Source organism: Eleutherodactylus coqui, chromosome 4 (assembly GCF_035609145.1).
Source record: "Eleutherodactylus coqui strain aEleCoq1 chromosome 4, aEleCoq1.hap1, whole genome shotgun sequence".
NCBI lineage: Eukaryota > Metazoa > Chordata > Amphibia > Anura > Eleutherodactylidae > Eleutherodactylus > Eleutherodactylus coqui.
The window spans coordinates 100,364,931-100,387,095 of record NC_089840.1 but is presented as its reverse complement, the minus strand read 5'-3'; the positions used below and the strand labels follow the sequence as shown (position 1 = coordinate 100,387,095).

General features: G+C 42.6%; 1 protein-coding gene across 6 annotated transcripts in view; it reads right to left on the bottom strand.

The window, feature by feature from the left end:
- STS (steroid sulfatase) overlaps positions 1 to 22,165 on the bottom strand; it is a 327,127-nt gene that overhangs the window by 71,389 nt on the left and 233,573 nt on the right. For all 6 annotated transcript variants that reach the window (XM_066599916.1, XM_066599920.1, XM_066599915.1 and 3 more), the window contains 2 exons: positions 18,590 to 18,749; positions 648 to 769 (listed from right to left, as the gene is read on the bottom strand). In XM_066599916.1, the coding sequence (XP_066456013.1) occupies positions 648 to 769; positions 18,590 to 18,749 (282 nt within the window). The remainder of the gene's footprint in view (positions 1 to 647; positions 770 to 18,589; positions 18,750 to 22,165) is intronic.

Here is a 22,165-nt window from a genome sequence, read left to right as displayed (position 1 = left end):
GCCAGAAACCATCGCAGGAGTGTACTCAACTTCCCAAAGTTTCATGGCGATCGGATGAATGGTGTAGTAATGCATAAAGGACAAACAGACAGACAGACACGCACGCAGACAGACAGACACGCAGACAGACACACACGCATACATTCAATTTTATATATATAGACTAGCTGACCGGTCGCGCGTTGCTGCGAAGACAGACAGACATACATTCATTTATATATATATAAATGATGTGATATTATGATGCCATAAGGAAATGTATGCACACCATAAGCTCTCACTGTAAGTTACAGCTGATTGCCAGGGTTTTCATTAGCCAGCCCTATTAGCAATCCACTCAGTATTTGGGAAAATGTTATACTAAAGGAAAATGTCCTGATAAGAAACACTAGGCAAAAACACTGCAGGCAATGTATATTTAGTCAGAAGAGACAATCCCACGGAAAAAAAATGACAGAACCTTTTTATGACTTCTACTCATACATGTATATTAATAATTTACCAACACTATGTTAACTATAACACCAACGGTGGAGTGTTAACAGGAGGAAGAGCTGCATTTTTCTCATTGTTTAAAGCATGTGCTATGACCATTTTATTTACTTAAGGCATGAATATTTCATATAGAAACATAAAAGTTGACTTACTGTTTCTTTGATTCCACCTTACTGCATTTAAATATGCATTACAGTAATGGAAGAGGAATTCATGTTCAGATGTTACACTTTCTCTCTGAATTAAGGGCATTAGATCCAATCCATCAATTATCCTAAGAAAGTGCAAGGAAGGAAAAGGGTTAATAAACAGAAAAGTTGGAATGGCATTAACATAAAAAAAAATGCAGCACAGTGTCTCAGTAGTTAGCACTGTTGCTTAGCAGAGTTAGAGTCGCAAGTTCAAATCTGACCAGGGACAACATGTATATGGTTCTCCATGTTTTTGTGTGGGTTTCTTCTTCTTAATAATAGTCACCTTTATTTATATAGCACATACATTAATGGAGGAGGATTACTTTATGACTCTTAGATAGTATTATGCATCAGTTTTAGGGGTATTGTTGAAGCTCCAAACTAATTCAAACCAAACTAAGCTTTTTGCCAATGTTCGTCACAACAGCCGAAAATTGTTTTTCAAAAGTTCACTCAACACTAGCAAATAGCAAACATTCCAGTAGTCAGGGTGATCAGAATGAGTGAAAGCATGGCTGTGGACATGAACATATTGGTGTTATTTGTGTATACAAGCTACTACAACCCCAAAGACTTTCCCACTATTTATTCTCATATTCTATATAGAGTCATGTTCGGCTGAATACAGGCTTTTCTCACATAGGGAATGGGTTAAATGCAATTCATTATTGAATAATTTACAAAGTGTAGTGGTACAATTAGTACAAACACTGACTGGCAGGCTTAGTCTGTCTTTTTGTCCTGTGAATGTCCCCTTAGACTAATTACAGAGGGGAAGTCTTGCTTTGCTGTTTGAGCTCTTGGTGCTCAGATCACATATCTATGGCCAATATGTGAAGGAGGTGCTACTACTGCAACAAATGATGTGCAGAGATCGATAGGTGATTACAGAGAACTGTAGATGGGGATCTCTTGGATCTCTTTGGTTTAGGCTTAATTCAAAAGGTATATATGTTACACGTTCAAAGTTTTATTAGTCACCGAGGAGAGCTCACTAATAATAAATTTAAAACTTAACCTTTAATATTTTACATAATAAAAAAGCGGACAAACATGTACAGAAATATTAAAACTTCTATACGCCTTCCTTCTAGATATTAAAGGGTATGCGTACTGAGTGAGAGTGAGTATGCAATAGAGTCGTGATACCGTCAGATTCATCAAATTATTGTGTCACACACTCTTCACTATTTACAGTTATTACATCCACACCTCGAATGTAATAAAAGACACCAAAGCTCTGTCTCATGGGGCGTTGGATTGGACGTGAAGTATGAATATTACTTCATCATAATTAATCCTATCAGATGGAAAAAGCAAAAGGTCTCTATTAGAGATGAGCGAACGTACTCGTCCGAGCTTGATATTCGTGCGAATATCAGGGTGTTCGGGATGCTCGTTACTCGTAACGAGTACCACGCGGTGTTCCGGTTACTTTCAGTTTCCTCTCTGAGACGTTAGCGCGCTTTTCTGGCCAATTGAAAGACAGGGAAGGCATTACAACTTCCCCCTGTGACGTTCAAGCCCTATACCACCCCCCTGCTGTGAGTGGCTGGGGCGATCAGATGTCACCCGAGTATAAAAATCGGCCCCTCCCGCGGCTCGGCTCAGATGCCTTGTGAGTTAGCTGAGGGACAGTGGTATCGTGCTGGAGCTGCTGTAGGGAGAGCGTTAGGAGTTACTGTAGGCTTCAAGAACCCCAACGGTCCTTCTCAGGGCCACATCTAATAGTGTGCAGTACTGTGTTAGCACTGTAATTTTTTTTTTTTCTTCAAAATTGGATCTGCAGAGCATTGCACCCTGCAATAGGGACAGAAGTGGTGGTTAGGCAGGGAGAGTGTTAGCAGTGAGTGTAGGCTTCAAGAACCCCAACGGTCCTTTCTAGGGCCACATCTATCCGTGTGCAGTACTGTCCAGGCTGCTGTTAGCAATGTTGCATTTTTTTTTTTTTTTCTCAAAACCGGCTGTGCAGACCATTGCACCCGGCATTAATACTACAGGGATAGAATTGTGTAGGCAGGGCCAGAAGACATACATTATTCATTGAATAGACGCAGTGTGGCTTGTCCTTTGAAAAACAAGGGAAAAAATTCTATTTCGCCTGCCTCTGACAGTCCTCAGAGCACGTGTGTGCTGCGTGCAGAACGTTAAAAATAATCAGACGCAGCCAGCTACGTTTTACTGCAGGCTTGCGCCAATTTTTTTCCTGCATGGGAAATCCCTGATCTACTGTAGCGAATAACTTTGCATCACTGCAGTTCTCTGACACATTTGCAGGGCCACAACACAGTTATTACACTTAGTTGTATTCATTGAATACACGCAGTGTGGCTTGTCCTTTTGAAAAACAAGGGAAAAAATTCTATTTTGGCTGCAGGCTTGCGCCAATTTCTTTCCTGGCTTGGAAATCACTGGTAATACAGCATGCTGAGAGGTAGGGGTAGACCTAGAGGACGTGGACGCGACCGAGGACGCGTAGGCCCAAGTGAGGGTGTGGGCACAGGCCGAGCTCCTGATCCAGGTGTGTCGCAGCCGACTGCTGCGCGATTAGGAGAGAGGCACGTTTCTGGCGTCCCCACATTCATCGCCCAATTAATGGGTCCACGCGGGAGACCTTTATTAGAAAATGAGCAGTGTAAGCAGGTCCTGTCGTGGATGGCAGAAAGTGCTTCGAGCAAGCTATCATCCACCCAGAGTTCTGCGCCGTCCAGTGCTGCAAATCCGAATCCTCTGTCTGCTGCTCCTCCTTCCTCCCAGCCTCCTCACTCCACTACAATGACACATGCTCAGGAGCGGGAAGACTCCCAGGAACTGTTCTCGGGCTCCTGCTCAGATTGGGCAGCAGTGGTTCCTCTCCCACCAGAGGAGTTTATCGTCACTGATGCACAACCATTGGAAAGTTCCCGGGGTCCGGGGGATGAGGCTGGGGACTTCCGGCAACTGTCTCAAGACCTTTCAGTGGGTGAGGAGGACGATGACGATGAGACACAGTTGTCTTGCAGTGAGGTAGTAGTAAGGGCAGTAAGTGCGAGGGGGGAGCGCACAGAGGATTCGGAGGAAGAGCAGCAGGACGATGAGGTGACTGACCCCACCTGGTGTGCAACGCCTACTCAGGACAGGTCTTCAGAGGGGGAGGCAAGGGCAGCAGCAGGGCAGGTTGCAAGAGGCAGTGCGGTGTCCAGGGGTAGAGGCAGGGCCAGACCGAATAATCCACCAACTGTTTCCCAAAGCGCACCCTCGCGCCATGCCACCCTGCAGAGGCCGAGGTGCTCTAAGGTCTGGCAGTTTTTCACAGAGACGCCTGACGACCGACGAACAGTGGTGTGCAACCTTTGTCGCGCCAAGATCAGCCGGGGAGCCACCACCAACAGCCTCACCACCACCAGCATGCGCAGACATATGATGGCCAAGCAACCCACAAGGTGGGACGAAGGCCGTTCACCGCCTCCGGTTTGCACCGCTGCCTCTCCCCCTGTGCCCCAACCTGCCACTGAGATCCAACCCCCCTCTCAGGACACAGGCACTACCGTCTCCTGGCCTGCACTCACACCCTCACCTCCGCTGTCCTCGGCCCCATCCACCAATGTCTCGCACCGCACAGTCCAGCCGTCGCTAGCGCAAGTGTTGGAGCGCAAGCGCAAGTACGCCGCCACGCGCCCGCACGCTCAATCGTTAACCGTCAACATAGCCAAATTTATCAGCCTTGAGATGCTGCCGTATAGGGTTGTGGAAACGGAGGCTTTCAAAGCTATGATGGCGGCGGCGGCCCCGCGCTACTCAGTTCCCAGTCGCCACTACTTTTCCCGATGTGCCGTCCCAGCCCTGCACGACCACGTCTCCCGCAACATTGTACGCGCCCTCACCAATGCGGTTAGTGGCAAGGTCCACTTAACTATGGACACGTGGACAAGCACAGGCAGGCAGGGCCACTACATCTCCCTGACAGCACATTGGGTGAATTTAGTGGAGGCTGGGACAGAGTCAGAGCCTGGGACCGCTCACGTCCTACCCACCCCCAGAATTGCGGGCCCCAGCTCGGTGGTGGTATCTGCGGCGGTGTATGCTTCCTCCACTAAAGCACCCTCCTCCTCCTCCTCAACCTCTGTCTCGCAATCTAGATGTGTCAGCAGCAGCAGGACGTCGCCAGCAGTCGGTGTCGCGCGGCGTGGCAGCACAGCGGTGGGCAAGCGTCAGCAGGCCGTGCTGAAACTACTCAGCTTAGGAGATAGGAGGCACACGGCCCACGAACTGCTGCAGGGTCTGACAGAGCAGACCGACCGTTGGCTTGCGCCGCTGAGCCTCCAACCGGGCATGGTCGTGTGTGACAACGGCCGTAACCTGGTGGCGGCTCTGCAGCTCGGCAGCCTCACGCACGTGCCATGCCTGGCCCACGTCTTTAATTTGGTGGTTCAGCGCTTTCTGAAAAGCTACCCACGCTTGTCAGACCTGCTCGTAAAGGTGCGCCGGCTCTGCGCACATTTCCGCAAGTCCCACACGGACGCTGCCACCCTGCGCACCCTGCAACATCGGTTTCATCTGCCAGTGCACCGACTGCTGTGCGACGTGCCCTCACGGTGGAACTCTACGCTCCACATGTTGGCTAGGCTCTATGAGCAGCGTAGAGCTATAGTGGAATACCAACTCCAACATGGGCGGCGCAGTGGGAGTCAGCCTCCTCAATTATTTTCAGAAAAGTGGGCCTGGTTGGCAGACATCTGCCAGGTCCTTCGAAACTTTGAGCAGTCTACCCAGGTGGTGAGCGGCGATGCTGCAATCATTAGCGTCACCATTCCTCTGCTATGCATCTTGAGAAGTTCCCTGCAAACCATAAAGGCAGACGCTTTGCGCTCGGAAACAGAGCCGGGGGAAGACAGTATGTCGCTGGATAGTCAGAGCACCCTCCTGTCTATATCTCAGCGCGTTCAGGAGGAGGAGGAGGAGCATGAGGAGGATGAGGAGGAGGGGGAAGAGACAGCTTGGCCCACTGCTGACGGTACCCATGCTGCTTGCCTGTCATCATTTCAGCGTTTATGGCCTGAGGAGGAGGAGGAGGAGGATCCTGAAAGTGATCTTCCTAGTGCGGACAGCCATGTGTTGCGTACAGGTACCCTGGCACACATGGCTGACTTCATGTTAGGATGCCTTTCTCGTGACCCTCGCGTTACACGCATTCTGGCCACTACGGATTACTGGGTGTACACACTGCTCGACCCACGCTAAAAGGAGAACCTTCCCACTCTCATTCCCGAAGAGGAAAGGGGTTCGAGAGTGTTGCTATACCACAGGACCCTGGCGGACAAGCTGATGGTAAAATTCCCATCCGACAGCGCTAGTGGCAGAAGGCGCAGTTCCGAGGGCCAGGTAGCAGGGGAGGTGCGGAGATCGAGCAGCATGTACAGCCCAGGCAGTGCAACAGTCTTTAAGGGCCTGGACAGCTTTATGGCTCCCCTGCAAGGCTGTGTCACTGCTCCCCAGTCAATGCTGAGTCGGCGGGAGCACTGTAAAAGGATGGTGAGGGAGTACGTAGCCGATCGCACGACCGTCCTCCGTGACGCCTCTGCCACCTACAACTACTGGGTGTCGAAGCTGGACACGTGGCCTGAACTAGCGCTGTATGCCCTGGAGGTGCTTGCTTGTCCTGCGGCTAGCGTCTTGTCGGAAAGGGTGTTTAGTGCAGCTGGGGGAATCATCACAGATAAGCGTACCCGCCTGTCAACCGACAGTGCCGACAGGCTAACACTTATCAAGATGAACAAAGCCTGGATTTCCCCAGACTTCTCTTCTCCACCAGCGGACAGCAGCGATACGTAAGCAATACGTAGGCGGCACCCGCGGATGGAAGCTACGTTCTCTATCACCATCCAAAACGGGGACATTTCTGCTTCATCAATATGTGTCTAATATTCCTCCTCCTCCTCCTGCTCCTCCTCCTGAAACCTCACGTAATCACGCTGAACGGGCAATTTTTCTTAGGGCCACAAGGCTCACTCATCTAATTTGTCTAAACAATTTTTATATGTTTCAATGCTCTTAAAAGCGTTGAAACTTTAACTTGAACCAATTTTTAGTTAAACTGGGCTGCCTCCAGGCCTAGTTACCACTTAAGCCACATTAACCAAAGCGATTAATGGGTTTCACCTGCCATCTTGGTTGGGCATGGCCAATTTTTACTGAGGTACATTAGTACTGTTGGTACACCAATGTTTTGGGGCCCTCACCTACAGTGTAATCATAGCAATTTGTATGTTCTTCGCCTGCACTCATGGTACAGAAGTGTGTGCGGGGTTGGCCTACACTTTAGCTACATAAATGTAACTTGGGCCTTGGCTATACTGCAGCTACTGAAATGGAACTAAGACTGCGCTCCCACTATACTGCTGCTTCGGAATTGTTCCTGGGGCCTGTGTAGGCTGCTACAATGACTTAAATGGAACTAAGACTATGCTCCTCCTATACTGCTGCTTCGGAATTGTTCCTGGGGCCTGTGTAGGCTGCTACAATGACTTAAATGGAACTAAAACTATGCTCCTCCTATACTGCTGCTTCGGAATTGTTCCTGTGGGCCTGTGTAGGCTGCTACAATGACTTAAATGGAACTAAGACTGTGCTCCCCCTATAATGCTGCTAGTGATAGGTTAGTGGGGCCTGTCGCTAATGCTACGGCTGAAATGTTACTAATTCTGGGCTCTGCCTATACCGCTGCTAATGGTATGTCTCTGGGGTGTGGAAGCAGAGGCTTCCCAAAGACATGATGGCGGCGAGGCCATTTCCCACCAACGCTGTTACTGTTAAGGTGCATATAACCACGGACACGTGGAGAGGACACGTAGAGCCTCCAAAACATCCCCCGCCACGGCCCACTTAATCCTGGCCACATTCCGAAAACCAACAAAATAAAACCGCGCTACTAGGTCCGCAGTCACCACCACATTACCACCAACGCGGTTACTGTTAAGGTACATATTACCAGTCTGACTGGGGCATGCAGTGTTGGCCGGAGCCCACCTGCATTAAGCACGACATTACTACCTCAGCTGTGTTGGGCAATGCAATGGGATATTTTGGTGTATCGCCGGTGGGTTACAGGGAGCCACCCATGCTGTCGGTCGACAGGGACTTCACAATAGGGAGTTGGACATGCCTGTGTCTATGAATTAAAAAGCCTGGTCTGACTGGGGCATGCAGAGACACCTTGACAGAATGAATAGTGTGTGGCACATAGGTTCCCCATTGCTATGCCCACGTGTGCAGCTCCAGATGGAGGTGGCACAGGATTGGATTTCTCATTGCTTCTGTACAGCATTGTGGGCTATCGCCCAGCCCCTTTTAAAGAGGGTCGCTGCCTAGCCGTGCCAACCCTCTGCAGTGTGTGCCTGTGGCTCCTCATCATGGCAGACGCACTTCTAAATAGACATGAGGGTGGTGTGGCATGAGGGCAGCTGAAGGCTGCGCAGGGACACTTTGGTGTGCGCTGTGGGGGGGAGGGGGGGCGGTTGGGCAGCATGTAACCCAGGAGAAGTGGCAGTGGAGTGTCATGCAGGCAGTGATTGTGCTTTGTTGGAGGTAGTGTGGTGCTTAGCAAAGGTATGCCATGCTAATGAGGGCTTTTCAGAAGTAAAAGTTTTTGGGAGGGGGGGGGGCCCACTCTTGCCGCTATTGTGGCTTAATAGTGGGACCTGTGAACTTGAGATGCAGCCCAACATGTAGCCCCTCGCCTGCCCTATCCGTTGCTGTGTCGTTCCCATCACTTTCTTGAATTGCCCAGATTTTCACACAAGGAAACCTTAGCGAGCATCGGCGAAATACAAAAATGCTCGGGTCGCCCATTGACTTCAATGGGGTTCGTTACTCGAAACGAACCCTCGAGCATCGCGAAAAGTTCGTCCCGAGTAACGAGCACCCGAGCATTTTGGTGCTCGCTCATCTCTAGTCTCTATATTGCATGAACTTTCGTATGTCACTGTGTCTTGTTTCACATTTATTTGTGTTTTCAAATGATCATTACTTATTATGGGGACCTCTATGATTCATAAGGCCACTATCATGACCATAACTACACTATTATCCTGAGTTATTATTCGGATACAAATGCCTTGGGGTCAATGATGTGATACCACTGGTATGATAAATAATAATCCGAGTTCAGTGATGGACAGAAGAGATTTAGTTGCACTACATGTACATATTCTGAACCTCCTGTAGATACCTATACATAGGCAGCAATGAGGGAGGATACAACCAGAGGGACAATTATGATATTATATCAAGTCCCTCCGTTGTAACCGGACCCTAAGCTAAATGCTTACTACAGAAGCTTTTTGTGATGATATAGACTTATAGCCACAGAGCATTTTGCTGCCATACAATAGTGCTATCTGATTGCCAAATCCAATCAGCCCTTATCTAGAGGCGAGTAGGAAAGACTATTATGATAGATAAGTCGTTTAGTACTGCAAACAGCAGAGCCTTTATGATAATTTGTATAGCTCTCTTATTGCAGCCGCACTTACAAGAAAGGACAATTCTAATAGATAAGTCCTTTAGTGCTGCAAACATGAGAGCCTTTATGATAATTTGTTAGGCTCTCTTATTGCAGCCGCACTTAAAGTTCAATATTCACAGCAGTAACAGTCCTGTGGCCATGTATAATTTTGGTCACTGGATGCCTTACTGCAACACCCAAGTACTATATGATCATTAGACCCAATCGACGCGTTTCTATAGTAATGATAAATCTGCTATTTCATCAGGATCGATCTAATAGTGCTACTGACAGCTCAAGTAAGTTAGCAAGAAGCAGTAGCCCCCATTTATGGGGTATCAGTAGATCTGAGTATTATGAGATAAGTGCGATGGCCCTCATACACAGGGCCTGACTTGCAGCCTCAGGTGCCGCTTTGATATGTGCAGAGATTCAAAGTTTTATTACAACTATAACTGGTTCTTTTGCCAAATATACCATACAGTGGTGATGAAACATTGGAATCTTTTCTTCACTTGGGATGCATAATGTGAATATAATTGGTTAAAATATTGATTGTTATACCCTAATGAAGATGATAGAGGAATAAAAGAGATAATATGGAACTATATGAAACTAAAGGTTTCTATTAGTGATAGTTTCCCTGATAAAGTCGGATTTGGGGAAAAGCAATTCACTTGATGGGCTTAAATGAGTTATGAAATTTAGTCCGGTTTCACACGGGCGACAAAATTGTGTATTTTTTCGCAATGTCACAGAGCTACAAATTGCATGTATGTGAAACCCAGGCTTTTCAATGAGTTCCTTACCATGAGCGATGTTTTGTAGTCTGCTACATTGCGAGAAAAAGTTGCCGCAACTTGTGAGGTTTTGTAGGCCATGTTTCCCTATGGAGCCTTCCTACATGTTGCGTGTCAAGAAAATGTGGTTTTCAGGCAGTGTGATACAACTTTTATAGCAGAAAATCCTACTGTAAAGGCCTTAACATAAGCCCTAGCTGCACAAAAAAAAACAAACTATATCATCCAAGGTGTGCTGTCCAGCTCCTCCGCACGTCTCCTCAGGTCCCTGGCAGACTTGCTTGTATTTTTCCAACAGTGCCTACTGGTCAGCAGTTTGAAAAACCCATCCTCCATTGAATGGCTGTGATTGGTTAATTGAGCGCTGGCTCTTATTGGCTAAACTGTGGTGCTCAAGAACCAGAGGCATCACTTCCTGGAGACAGGTCTTTTCAAACTTCTCACCAGGCAGCACTGATGGAAAACTACAAGCAAGTCTGCCAGGGACCAGAGGAGGCTTGAGGCAGAATCAGGTAGCGCCTCTTAGGTGATGATTTTTTTTATGGAGCTAGGGCTTATTTTCAGGGGTAGGGCTTATGTTTCTAAGCCTCTCGAAAATCCCAGCAAAAGAGCGCTACAAAGTCGTGTGAATTTATATTGACACTATATCGTGATACAGTTGCGAGAAAATGCAGGGATACTGCACAGAACACCGCTGCGATTTTCAGTGATATCGCTGTCACCCATATGAAAGAGGCCTCAATCTCATGAGCATGAAAAATAAAGGCCTGTCATCTTTTATCTCTGTGATTCAGCACAGTTCTCCCACTTGGCATAGGCACAGAAAAGTGAAAGGAGACTGGGAAAGACGTCTAGGAGGCATGCATTAAAGATAGGTTTAAACATGCACTATAACCTCGAAAATCCTGCTGTAGTCGCCACATTGTTACTACTCTTAAAGTGGAGCTCTGGGATATAACTATCTTTCCTTTAGCACTAGCAGCTCCCAACACATCAGTTGTTAAGTTTTACTCCAGTGAAACTCCTGATCATTTCTTCCATGTGTAACTACCCTAAAGTATATCCTAGTGCTAAAGCTGATCGCTTTACTCATGAGCTATCCTTTCCGATTCCCAGTTGTTCCACATGATACCCACCATGACTAATGTAGCTGCTATATAGACCAGAAATCAATTTTCTATTCATTCCTATGAGATTCATTTTGTAGCCATCATAGGAATGAATAGAGAATTGACTTCTGGTCCACACAGCAGTTACTGTAGGATTTAGTGAGCCAGATTAGGAATCACAGGCAACTTGAAAACTTCATAAATAAAGCTGTCAGAAGGTAAACCATCTACACTATCATGTACTTTATTAACAATTACACACAAGCAAAACAATCACAATTGTTTCACTGGAGTGCCACAGCATTTTAACTGTGGAACCAGCACTTTACGTCCATGCAGGCATGTAAAAACCATGAAGGCATTCTATAACATTTTTTGCTATTTAGAATCAGAACTAGGCTAAATAGGATCTTAGAGGAAACTGTCTTACTTAGATCTGAGAGATTTATTTGATTTACAGTTTGTTAACATGTGTAGTATCACTAGGTCTAGATCTAAAGAGCTGTCTGAATCCTTCAGAAGATTATAGATAGCTATGAGTCTGGAAAAGGATTTTAAAAGATCAGCATACAATTGAACATCCATAATTCCAAAATCCAGAAGTTTGTCCTTTCATAGAGAAGATTTCAAATAACTGCAGACTCACCCAGGTCAGGCTGTCCCAGAAAGTTCAACCTAAGAGCAAGTACAGCACTACATATTATGTGAATTTTTCGTATGCTTTCCAATAAAAATGGAGATTATTTACTTAGACTAGTGTTCCAGATACCAGTCTAAGTAAACCCTGTGCACATCTATCAGCAACAAATGCATGAAGTGCCAAGCCTCTTAATACGCTTGTTTCAATTTGGCAGAAGCTCCCTGCATGAGTTAAAAAACCTATTCCACCTAAAATCATAGTAAGAGAGATAGCCCAGGTTCAACTTAGAGCCCTAGAGCTGGACCCGTCTTTTTTTTTTTAAGTGGCAATGCATACAAGCCCCAAACTACATAGTTTTGGCTTGTGGCAAAGATTTAAAAGTTATCTCCAATCTGCAGGGGTTCTAAAGTAATGGAGCAGTGGTTGAGCAGGTGCTTTACAGCTCCATTCATTTCAATAGGACAGCTGAAGATAGCCAATCACTTGAACTCAGTCCTATTAAAATTAATGGAACAAGGGTATGTATGCTCAACCAGTCAGTCAATTTAAGTGGAGGACTCCTTCAGGACTCCAGTTCTTGAGATTGGTGGCATCTCAGCAGTCAGACCTCCATTGATCAGAAGGCCATTTCCTATCCTATGGGTAAGGTATAAATTAATTCTGGCATAGACCCTTTAAAAGGAGAGTAGAATTGTTCTCCTCTATAAGTAGAAAAAATAGCAGTAGAAGTATCATTGTACATTAAATATATTTATCAGTAATTAGCATTGCTCTTTGCTAGCAACCTTGTACCACTCATCTTGGGATATCTTGAGCTAGGAACCAAGGTAAGGAAAGAAACATCTGTATATGCATAAACTATGCCAAATTCTAATCAGTATGCTGATTACTATGTGTAACAATATTTAACTTAACATTTTTACTATGTGGAAGAATCTATAGGATTAAAAATAAATATGATGCATAATTTAAAAAAAAACAATTGCTTTTAATTTTGCTGCATAATTCTAGCAGCATTTGTTGGAAAATATTCAAATAATGTGCTTACTGTTCCTTTGCATTACATTTCCTAAAAGCACTCAATAAATCATAAAGTTTGGAGTGCCTCTTCAATGCACTTGGGCAAAAGTAACTGTCTGTCAGACAGTGCTCCAATCCTGCTGCACAAAATTAAAAGTGACCCTGCTGTTGATAGCAACTTAACATTTAGAATGCTAAGAAAATGCTCTAATGCACTTTGATGAACTAATTCAACTACAAATTAACTTAACTTTAAATTGGGAGGGTAAAGCAGGTCAAGTTTTAAAGTGCTTGGCTTTCTTTTACCACTTGGCTGAGAGGAAGGCATAGATTAGAAAGTTACAAAAGTTACTCTTACACTTAAACAACTTTTAAATAAGTAATTGATTTATACCTTTGTTGGAAATGTTCTGCAATTTAAATGAAGCTTCACGTCTGAAAATATAGTGCTATCGAGCAAAGTTTTCTGAAGATGCATTTCTACAGATCTTAACTGATAAAGAGCCTGATAACCTGCTTCACTGGTGTTTAGCACACGGCATGCTCTTCACAGTACATATATTGTTATTAAAATTCCTATAATGCACAACATAAAATTCTACAGATTTTAATTAGATACCTAATAGAATGACTATATGGAACAATAAGCTAAATAAATCAACTCCAAGAAATTAACATCATTGCAAAGATCTTAATTTTCTTTGCTATTACTTTAAAAACATGGCTGTTAATTTATATAAGTTTTTAAAAACATAAATACATATATTTTTTAACTGTTTAAATTTACATTAGAAAAGGCCCTAATACAACGACAAGTCAACCTGCACCTGGAGATTGAGGGGTGGATTAAGACCTATTTTGGACCTAAGGACATGACTATTTTTTAGGACTTTCAACTGCACTTTCAAAAGTTTAACTTTCATTTTTCCTTCAACATAGCCCTCATGGGGGCTGTTTTTTGCATGGCAAGCTTCAGCTTTTATCGATTCCATTTTGGGATACATATAATATATTGTATAACTTAGTTGAAAAAAACATGAATTCTGACATTGTTTCTTTTTTTCCCTACGGCATTCACTATGTGATATGACTGACAAGACACTTTTGTTTTTCTATGGATTGGTACGATTGCAACAATACAAAAGTTATATATTTTAGGGCTTTTTTCACTCTTTTACAATAAAAAGCCTGTGTTAATTTTTTTCTAATCATTGCATTCAGAATCCCATAACCATTTATTTTTACATGTACAAAGAGCTTGTTTTTTGCATAATTAGCTGTAGCTTTGATTGGTACCATTTTGAGCTAAATGGATAAGTTATACAATACATTTGGGGTGGTAGGTGAAAAAGCACATCAGTCTATTACATGAGAGCATACTTCCAGCAACTCAGAGTACAATCTCCCCAAGCCCAGAAAGATAATAAAGTCCAAGAGTTCAAGAACCGTCAGCCCTGATGGTGTACTGATGGCTGGTTGTGCAGTCTCCTTAATACATGGTGCATATTTTCTTGTGGAAGGGTGATGTGTGCTTAGACCAGGCAAGCCACGATTTTATCCATTTGTGGCTTGCCAGCTATGACTAGCCGTTCCCTACCAAATAAGTAGTAGTCACTCTGGGACTGCCCTGGAAGCATCCCAAAGGTGACTTGTTCAAGTCAGTTTTCATCTTGGGTGTCCCCGTATGGGATTTTCATCCTCATTTCACTAATCCTTTGATGACTGGGGATACCAAAATATATGTTTGTTAATTTCCTGAGTTTGTAATGGAATATTAATTAAAATACATTTTAAGGGTTTCTATTCCGTGAAGGGCTTTTCTGAAATTGCACTAGATCCCTTTGCATCAGTGATTCTTCTAGATTCGGGGGACAGGAAAGTGTTAATATAATGTAGCATATTAAAAAAATATATAAATACCATAGATTGAAATAATTTTCTTCCTTGTAATCATGGAATGTACCAGTTCTCCTTGCTGGTGTAGGGTTTTCTACAGGCAATACTCCCTGACAAAAGTACACAAATGTGCTCTCTACCAGAAGGTAGCAAACTGTATCTAGTGCCACCTTTAGGTAGCTACCCTGCACATAAATGTCTAATCCATTAGAGTGTCTTATAAAATTGCTAGGAATATTAGTCAAAGAGAGTTAAATTGTAAAAGTCAGTCAAACCTTTGGAAATACCTGAATTTCTGCACTATTTATAAGATGTAGGTTGATTGTCTATAATGGTGATGTGAATAACAAACACAGTTTTAACAAAGAGCAGACAAACAGCTGTACTGTTAATGTCTTTTATTGAACATATTGACTGAATTGCCACAAAAAAGGTAAAAAAGTAAGTGAACCCTTGAATTTATTGCTCTTTAGATTCCTCCTTTAACCCCTTAAGGACCAAGCACCATAAATTTACAGCACTTAGCCCTGAACTTTAATCCCAGACAACAGTAAAAATGTGGTATTAAAGCCTCTGATCCTGCAATTAAGCAAGAGCAGGTCAGGCCTTTGGCAGTGTCTGACACAGCTGAGAACCTGGAGAATGTAGAAGTGTTTAACAGCTTCCGCTTTCTAAGCTCCATAGCACTTAATGAGCGGTATGTACTAAAAGTGAAAGCATAAGTATTAATTCCACTATGTGACCTGGCGATCACAGGACTGTTAAGTTCCCTCTATCACAGCAGAGCTGCAGGGTCCTAGCACATCCTGATTAGCTCCGTTACTGACTACTGTCACTACAGGGGGATGTTTTTCCCGGTTATTGGGGCTCCAATAAAATGCCCTAGCTACAGTGGAAAAGTGTGAAATAAAAAAAATTTTAAAAGACTATGTGAATGAGCCGCTGCGGTCTTATATGGTGTAATGGAGGACAGATGTTAAAAAAAGGTTACAAAAATAGGTGCAAAAATAGGTGCAAAAAAAAAAAAAATCATAAAATAAACATATATGAAAAAAATGACCCATCAAAATTCAAAATGCTTCTCGATTAAGAGCACAGCAGCTTCAATCTCCTCCTTATTTGTTTATTAACTAATTCAATAGCCTTAAATCTAAAAAGAACGAAAGAGCATCCATGAATTTATACAAAATGCTTTGCTACTCCTGCCTGATATATGGGATTGACCATTATCAATAACCAAAACGTGCTTTGCAATTCTAGTTTTTAACGTTAACTATACAGTCTACATAAACATTGCACATACTGTACACTACACAGTATAAAACATGATGGGATTTACAGTTGATAAAACTTTTTATATAGAATATTTTGTTCTCATACGCTGGGTGAAATAATGTGGCTTTGTGGCTAAATTTGCTGTTACATCACCCTGCACCACAGATAAAAAGTAGTGGCCTTGTTTAGCTTCGCGTGACTGTCTTCTGAGGTTTATTGTATAGCTTTTTTTCTTTTTTAAACAATAAGCCAATGACATCATCATTAGATTGTTCTCTCTCTTGCAACCTGTTTAGACTGTTAACTCATTCAACAAGAATCGTTCAGTATCGGTCAGTGTTTCACATAAGCGAATGTGAAACTTTGAACAATCAGTGTTTAAACTGAATGAGAAGTGGATGAGCCAATGATGATTTTTATGCCTGCAAAAAAAATGAATAATGAGAAGGTAACGATTCTCGTTTGTCATTTAGTCATTGGCACACGTTTAGATTAATCGATTATCGTTCACTTTCACTCATTTGAACGTTTCTTTGAATGCTAATCATTTCTTCTAAAACCAACTTAAGTTGTTTGGATGAAGGCATGGCTCACACAAACCAGTCCTTTTTTAGAACATATTTGTCAGTAATCAGGCTTTATGTGCTTTTATTTAATGAGCAAGGCTCCTGTGAAATTCACCCTTTTAATCTCACCTCCTTAATTGAAATAGTTTTTTCAATTAGCTCTTGGAGTAACACAGAGGTTCACTTAATTTTATCCATGCACTGTAGATGTTTGCCTAATTTGCTGAACAAAAAAGCAAAATGGTAGAACTTGGTTTTATTATTCTAGTTAGAAAATGATCCGACAACACATTAGAATTTAGATCTTTTTACAACTATACATATGTTGCAAAAATAAATTTGTATGCAGTAAGCTATCTAGTGCTGGTTGATTTGGTTTCATTTTGCATGTCAATTTAACCCTTTAAAGAGCAGGCTATTTTGTACCTTAAGGACCAGACACCTTTTAGGGATTTTACCTATGTCATGCTTTTAATGCCCTTTTTTCCTTCATCTACCAAAATTATTTTTACGGTTCATTTTTTCCATGACATATAGGATTATTTTTTTTTAATCTTTTTTACTGATCTTGTTTTCAGTTTTTTAGTTTTATGGGGGGGAGGGGGGAAGCTAAAACGTGATTTTAACATTTATAGTATTTTTTTAAAATTACTATATTTATACTAAAATAAAGGAATGGGTTTCGCGTTTTGTTTCGGCTGTTTTGATATATAACAATATGTAAGGCTTTGGATTACAGGGCGCATACGGTGACAGTTTTGGTTTGCATCAGCTTTGGGTTATTTTCTTTTTTATGTATGTACATTTATTTCATCTGGAGGAAACGGAAAATAGCTGTGCCCAGTGGAAACAATGGGAATGGCTCACAATAAAAAAGAATGTCTCTGTAAAACATGCGCCCTAGAAATACCAGTGTGAAATATGATATCACTTACTAGCATGAAAAAGGCTGATCCTAGAACGAAACGCGTTGCTTGGCTTTTACCTGCAAACTTTACCTTTATTGAAATAAACCAAACCTTTGAAATACTCCTGGGTATGGAGAAAAGTTTCTATTTCATCGATGTTATACAAGCAGGGGGTTCATGGATGATATCCTAAGTAAGTGATATCCTATTTCACACTGGCATTTCTAGGGGACATCTTTTACAGAAATGTTCTTTTTTACTGTTAGCCATTCCCATTGTTTGCACTAACTACAGCTATTTTCCATTTCCTCTGCATTATATCTGGGATCAATCACTGTGTATGCCTTCTGGTGCCCAGGCTGACTGCTCTCCACCTTGCTGTGGATCACGGTTTCATTGTAACAGCTTATCATCTAAATTGACTTTTGGAGCACTGTACCTTCATCTTATTTATTTCATCTATAATTTTGTTCTAGTTATGTATGCAATTATTTTTTTTTATTATCTATGTCCTTTATGACGTCATATAAGACCTAAGGGTGACATTCATATGTTTTTTTGTTTTTTTCTATTTGACACTTTTCCACTGCAGTTGAGTGATCCATAGAAGTCTCAGTAACAAGGAAAACATCCCCCTGTAGTGATAATAGTCACTGGCAGAGATCAGTGACAGTGGATCCTGGCAGCCGGCTGATGTACGTAAGCCTGTTAGAGAAGGGTCTCATCTGAAGAAGTTCCCTTGTCATTGGCAGACAGGCTCTCACAATCTGATCGAAATGTGTGCTAAGAACCTCACATTTTAAAGTATAGTAAATATAGCAGTAATACAATTAAAATCCCATGCTCAATGTTTCTGTATGTCCTGTGACTTGTAGTGGCCTGCTGCTGCATATTGTGTTTCCGTTTGTACAATAATAGAAATTACTTATCAGAAAATGTATCAAAAAACAACAACGCTCAAGTGGACATTTACTACAGAAATATCAAATTTTTGTGGTTGGCGTTGAAAAAAAAAATCTAGCTTCTGCTGAAAAAATTCTGCTGGGGTAAGCTATTGGATATACAAAGTAAGAAAAAAATTAAGACTGGTGAACATATCCTAACAAATGAAGTAGAAGTAGTTTGTAACACAACAGCCACCCAGAAGTGCAGGTAAAATAAAATGAATTAAATATAGGAATGCTACATCATTGGCAATAATTACCTGTCCTGTGGAACAGCTGCACCGCTTAGCTTTACAACTGTGGGGAATATGTCCATGTTACTCGTTGGTTCATTAATAATTGTCTTAGGTTTTACAACTCCAGGCCAATAAAGAAGTCCAGGGACACGTATTCCTCCTTCCCAATTAGTTGCTTTCCCTCCTTTGAAAATAATAACCCAAAAATAGTTTTTACAAAATTAGGCTAGGGCTGTACAGCAACTTTGGTCACCTGACATCAAGTCTCAAAAAAGTCTTTCTGTTGCACCACCATTTTAGAACTGCAATTTGGCTGTTAATAACAGCCAAATTGCAACCAGTTTGTAGGCAAGTTAAGCACAAGGCAAAGTTAAGCACAAGGTGTAAATTGCGATTAAGAATCCAAAAGTTTGGGATTTTTCGTAACTTTCATCCCACAGTCGCATTATGTTGCAAAAGAATTCCAATCTTTAGATGGAATGTCACAGTGTGACCTTGACGTTACTACGTAGCAATAGCGTTAAATATTATATTCCATAGAAAATAGCAAATCCAGGGTTTGAGTTTTGATAGTAAGAATCAAATATTTTTGAATATTTATCCAAATCGAAAGCAAATAAATTGAATCAAAACTTTAAAGCCACTCTCACATACCACTTTTTACCATGATTACAACACTGTCATTGATTTCAATGGGGTCTCACAGACATGCGCTCGAATGCAAAGCTTCTAACGCCGGGATTTTCGAGCACTGTCTGATCTATTTTTCTGCATTTTCACATTTATCAATGATGGGGTGCATTAAAAAGTGCTGTCAAATGCTGTACCATGCTCGAAATCGTGGTAAAAATGCTGCAATTTCGAGCAGCATTTTCTGAATGCATGTGTGAGTGTGACCTTAATGAAAGGCATTTTTGGGATGATATAAAGTACCTCAAAACAACTAAAAACAAATGGTAGTGTACTCTTTTTAGATTTTGCATTATTCTTGCACCGATGGAGGAACAACACAATGCGTATGACATGTCACTTGTAAACAAGTCTCAGAGGAAGCAACTGCTTCAGTGTAGAATTTTAAATACTACCTTACGGTTTGTCATTTTTAGCATTTTGAAGCCTTTTGGTGGGTATTTTAGAGTGGTTGGAAAAACACTTCTAATCTCATAACTTGTATTATGCATTTCTTAAAAATATACCCACAAGCTGGTACTTACACTGCTGTAAACTATAGCAAAAAAACAAACATTAAATAATGCATGAAAAAAAATTGTTTAGCAAGAAAGTCAAACTCTAAATCACAAAGTATATATAGACTATAATGTCACAAGTACTCAGTGTAGCAATGTCACTGTTTGACATTACGTTTTCTGCCCAGCACTGGTTCTGTCAAGCTAGTGGGCACAAACGTCTTCTGAAACATGATGCTTTATGCTAACGCACAGTATCAGATGCCCAGGCACCATTTCTTTGCCAAAAGAGATGCCCCGTGGACCTTACCCCAGCTTCTGCGCATGAGCCAGTCGCCAAAATGACGGACACATGCGCAAAAGCCGTGGAATGCAAGGGTAATTTACAAAACTTAGCCAAGAGCCTGGAGATTTTACAGGGGGCCGCGGTAAACAGTTCCTGGTCACATGTTCACCGTTATGCAATGGATAATGGCGATCACGTAAAAGTTAAGAAAAAAATTGAAGTTTCATCTCCCCTCATCGATGTGATCGGTGAGAGGAGATGAAACTTTTTACTGGAGGCCTCCATATTTGAACCCCGACGTGATCCTCCTCTGTGAACCTTCCAGGATTCTGCTCATGCGACCACCAGCAAAATGGTGGACACATGCACAGGAGCGCAGGAAACTTAAAATCTCCTTGCTCCCAGCGACCAACAGTCACCGAGAGCCTGGAGCAGTGACCTCGTTGAGCGGTCCTGGGTCACGTGATAAAAAGGTAGCGATCTACCTTCGGCCGGTAATACGCAGATCAAATCGCATTGGATTACACAATTCCGCTTACATTAGTGGGTCGGAATTATGTAATCCACTTGCAGAAAAGGGAACGCAGCAGGTTCTATTTTACATTGTGCTCTATGGTCGTGGATATACCCGGAGCCCATTCTGTACTACATTGTGTACGGGCTGCAGGTACCCGCGTCATCGCTAAGCGACGGTGCGGGAAATACAAACAAAAAAAAGGTGTACTGTGTATGACCGCCTGTGTGAGTACACAGTTATGCACATTACATTATGCGGCCGTACGCAGTGCCACAGCCGGGCTCGCAGCTGGGATCCGCTGTGGGCCTCCGCAAGCAGATTCCACATATGGCCGCGTGCGTCCGCCATTATTCAGACCGCTACATGTAGTACGTAATTTACAAGAAGCCCCGGGAACGTTCTACTTCATGCAGTTCCAGGAGCAGCTTGTTGAGCGCCTTCTGTGTGAGACCTCATCAAGCTTACGAAGCCTCACAGAGCGCCACTTTTTACACCCCATCCCTGCCCCATGCTGCCCAAAAAGCATGAGAGGAGGGGGGATACCCGGTTTTATTGCCCCGTGTACTCATCCCAACCAAGCTTAGATTCATTCAAATACTGTGGGGTCAAAATATGCAGTTCCCCCCTAGAGGAATTCGTTAAGGGGTCTAGTTTTCAAAATTGGGTCATTTGAGGGAGTTCCTTGTCTTTTTGGTCACTCAATGGCTCTATAAATGGGCAATGGGGCCTGGAATTTATTCAGTTGTACCCTAAAATCCAACGGGTGCTCCTTCTATTATAGGCCTTGCGATGTGTCCTGTAAGTAGATTAGGGCCACAATGGGTATGTTTCTGAACACGGAACAAACAGTGGTATCCATTTTGAGGTTAATGTCTTCATTTATATGTGTGCTGTACAAAAAAAACTTGTTTTCAAATTGACACAATTGCCCAAAAAATGAAAATCGTAATTTTTTTCCTACTGCTTTGTTTAGATTTATTCAAAAATTGTAGGGTTAAAATACAGAGTACACCCGTAGATGAATTTTCTTAAGGGGTCTAGTTTTCAAAATGGGGTCATTTCTTGGGGTTCTCTATAGTTTTGGGCGCTCAAAAACTCTACAGGTGTGCTATGGGGCATAAGAGATGCTTCAAGCAAAATTTATATTATAAAAGCCACCGACTACTCCTTTCATTTGGGGCCCCGTTGTGCATCCAGACATAAGATTATGGCCACAATGGGTATATTTTTGAAAACAGGACAAACAGGGGTATCCATATTGGGGTGCAAGTCTTCCTTCATATGTGTGCTGTACAAAAAAAGTTTTTAAAATGACAATTGCCAAAAAAATGAAAAAATGCAATTTTTTCCTTTTGCTTTGCTTGAATTAATTCAAAAGCTGTGGGATCCAAATATGCAGTACACCCCTAGATAAATTCATTAAGGAGTCTAGTTTTCAAAATGAGGTCATTTTGGGGGGGGTTCTATGGTTTTGGGCACTCAAGAACTCTACAACTGTGCTATGGGGCCTAAAACGATTAGGGACACAATGGGTATGTTTCTGAACACAGGACAAACAGGCGGATCCATTTTAGAATGTCAATCCTCATTTTCATGTGCACTATAGGAAA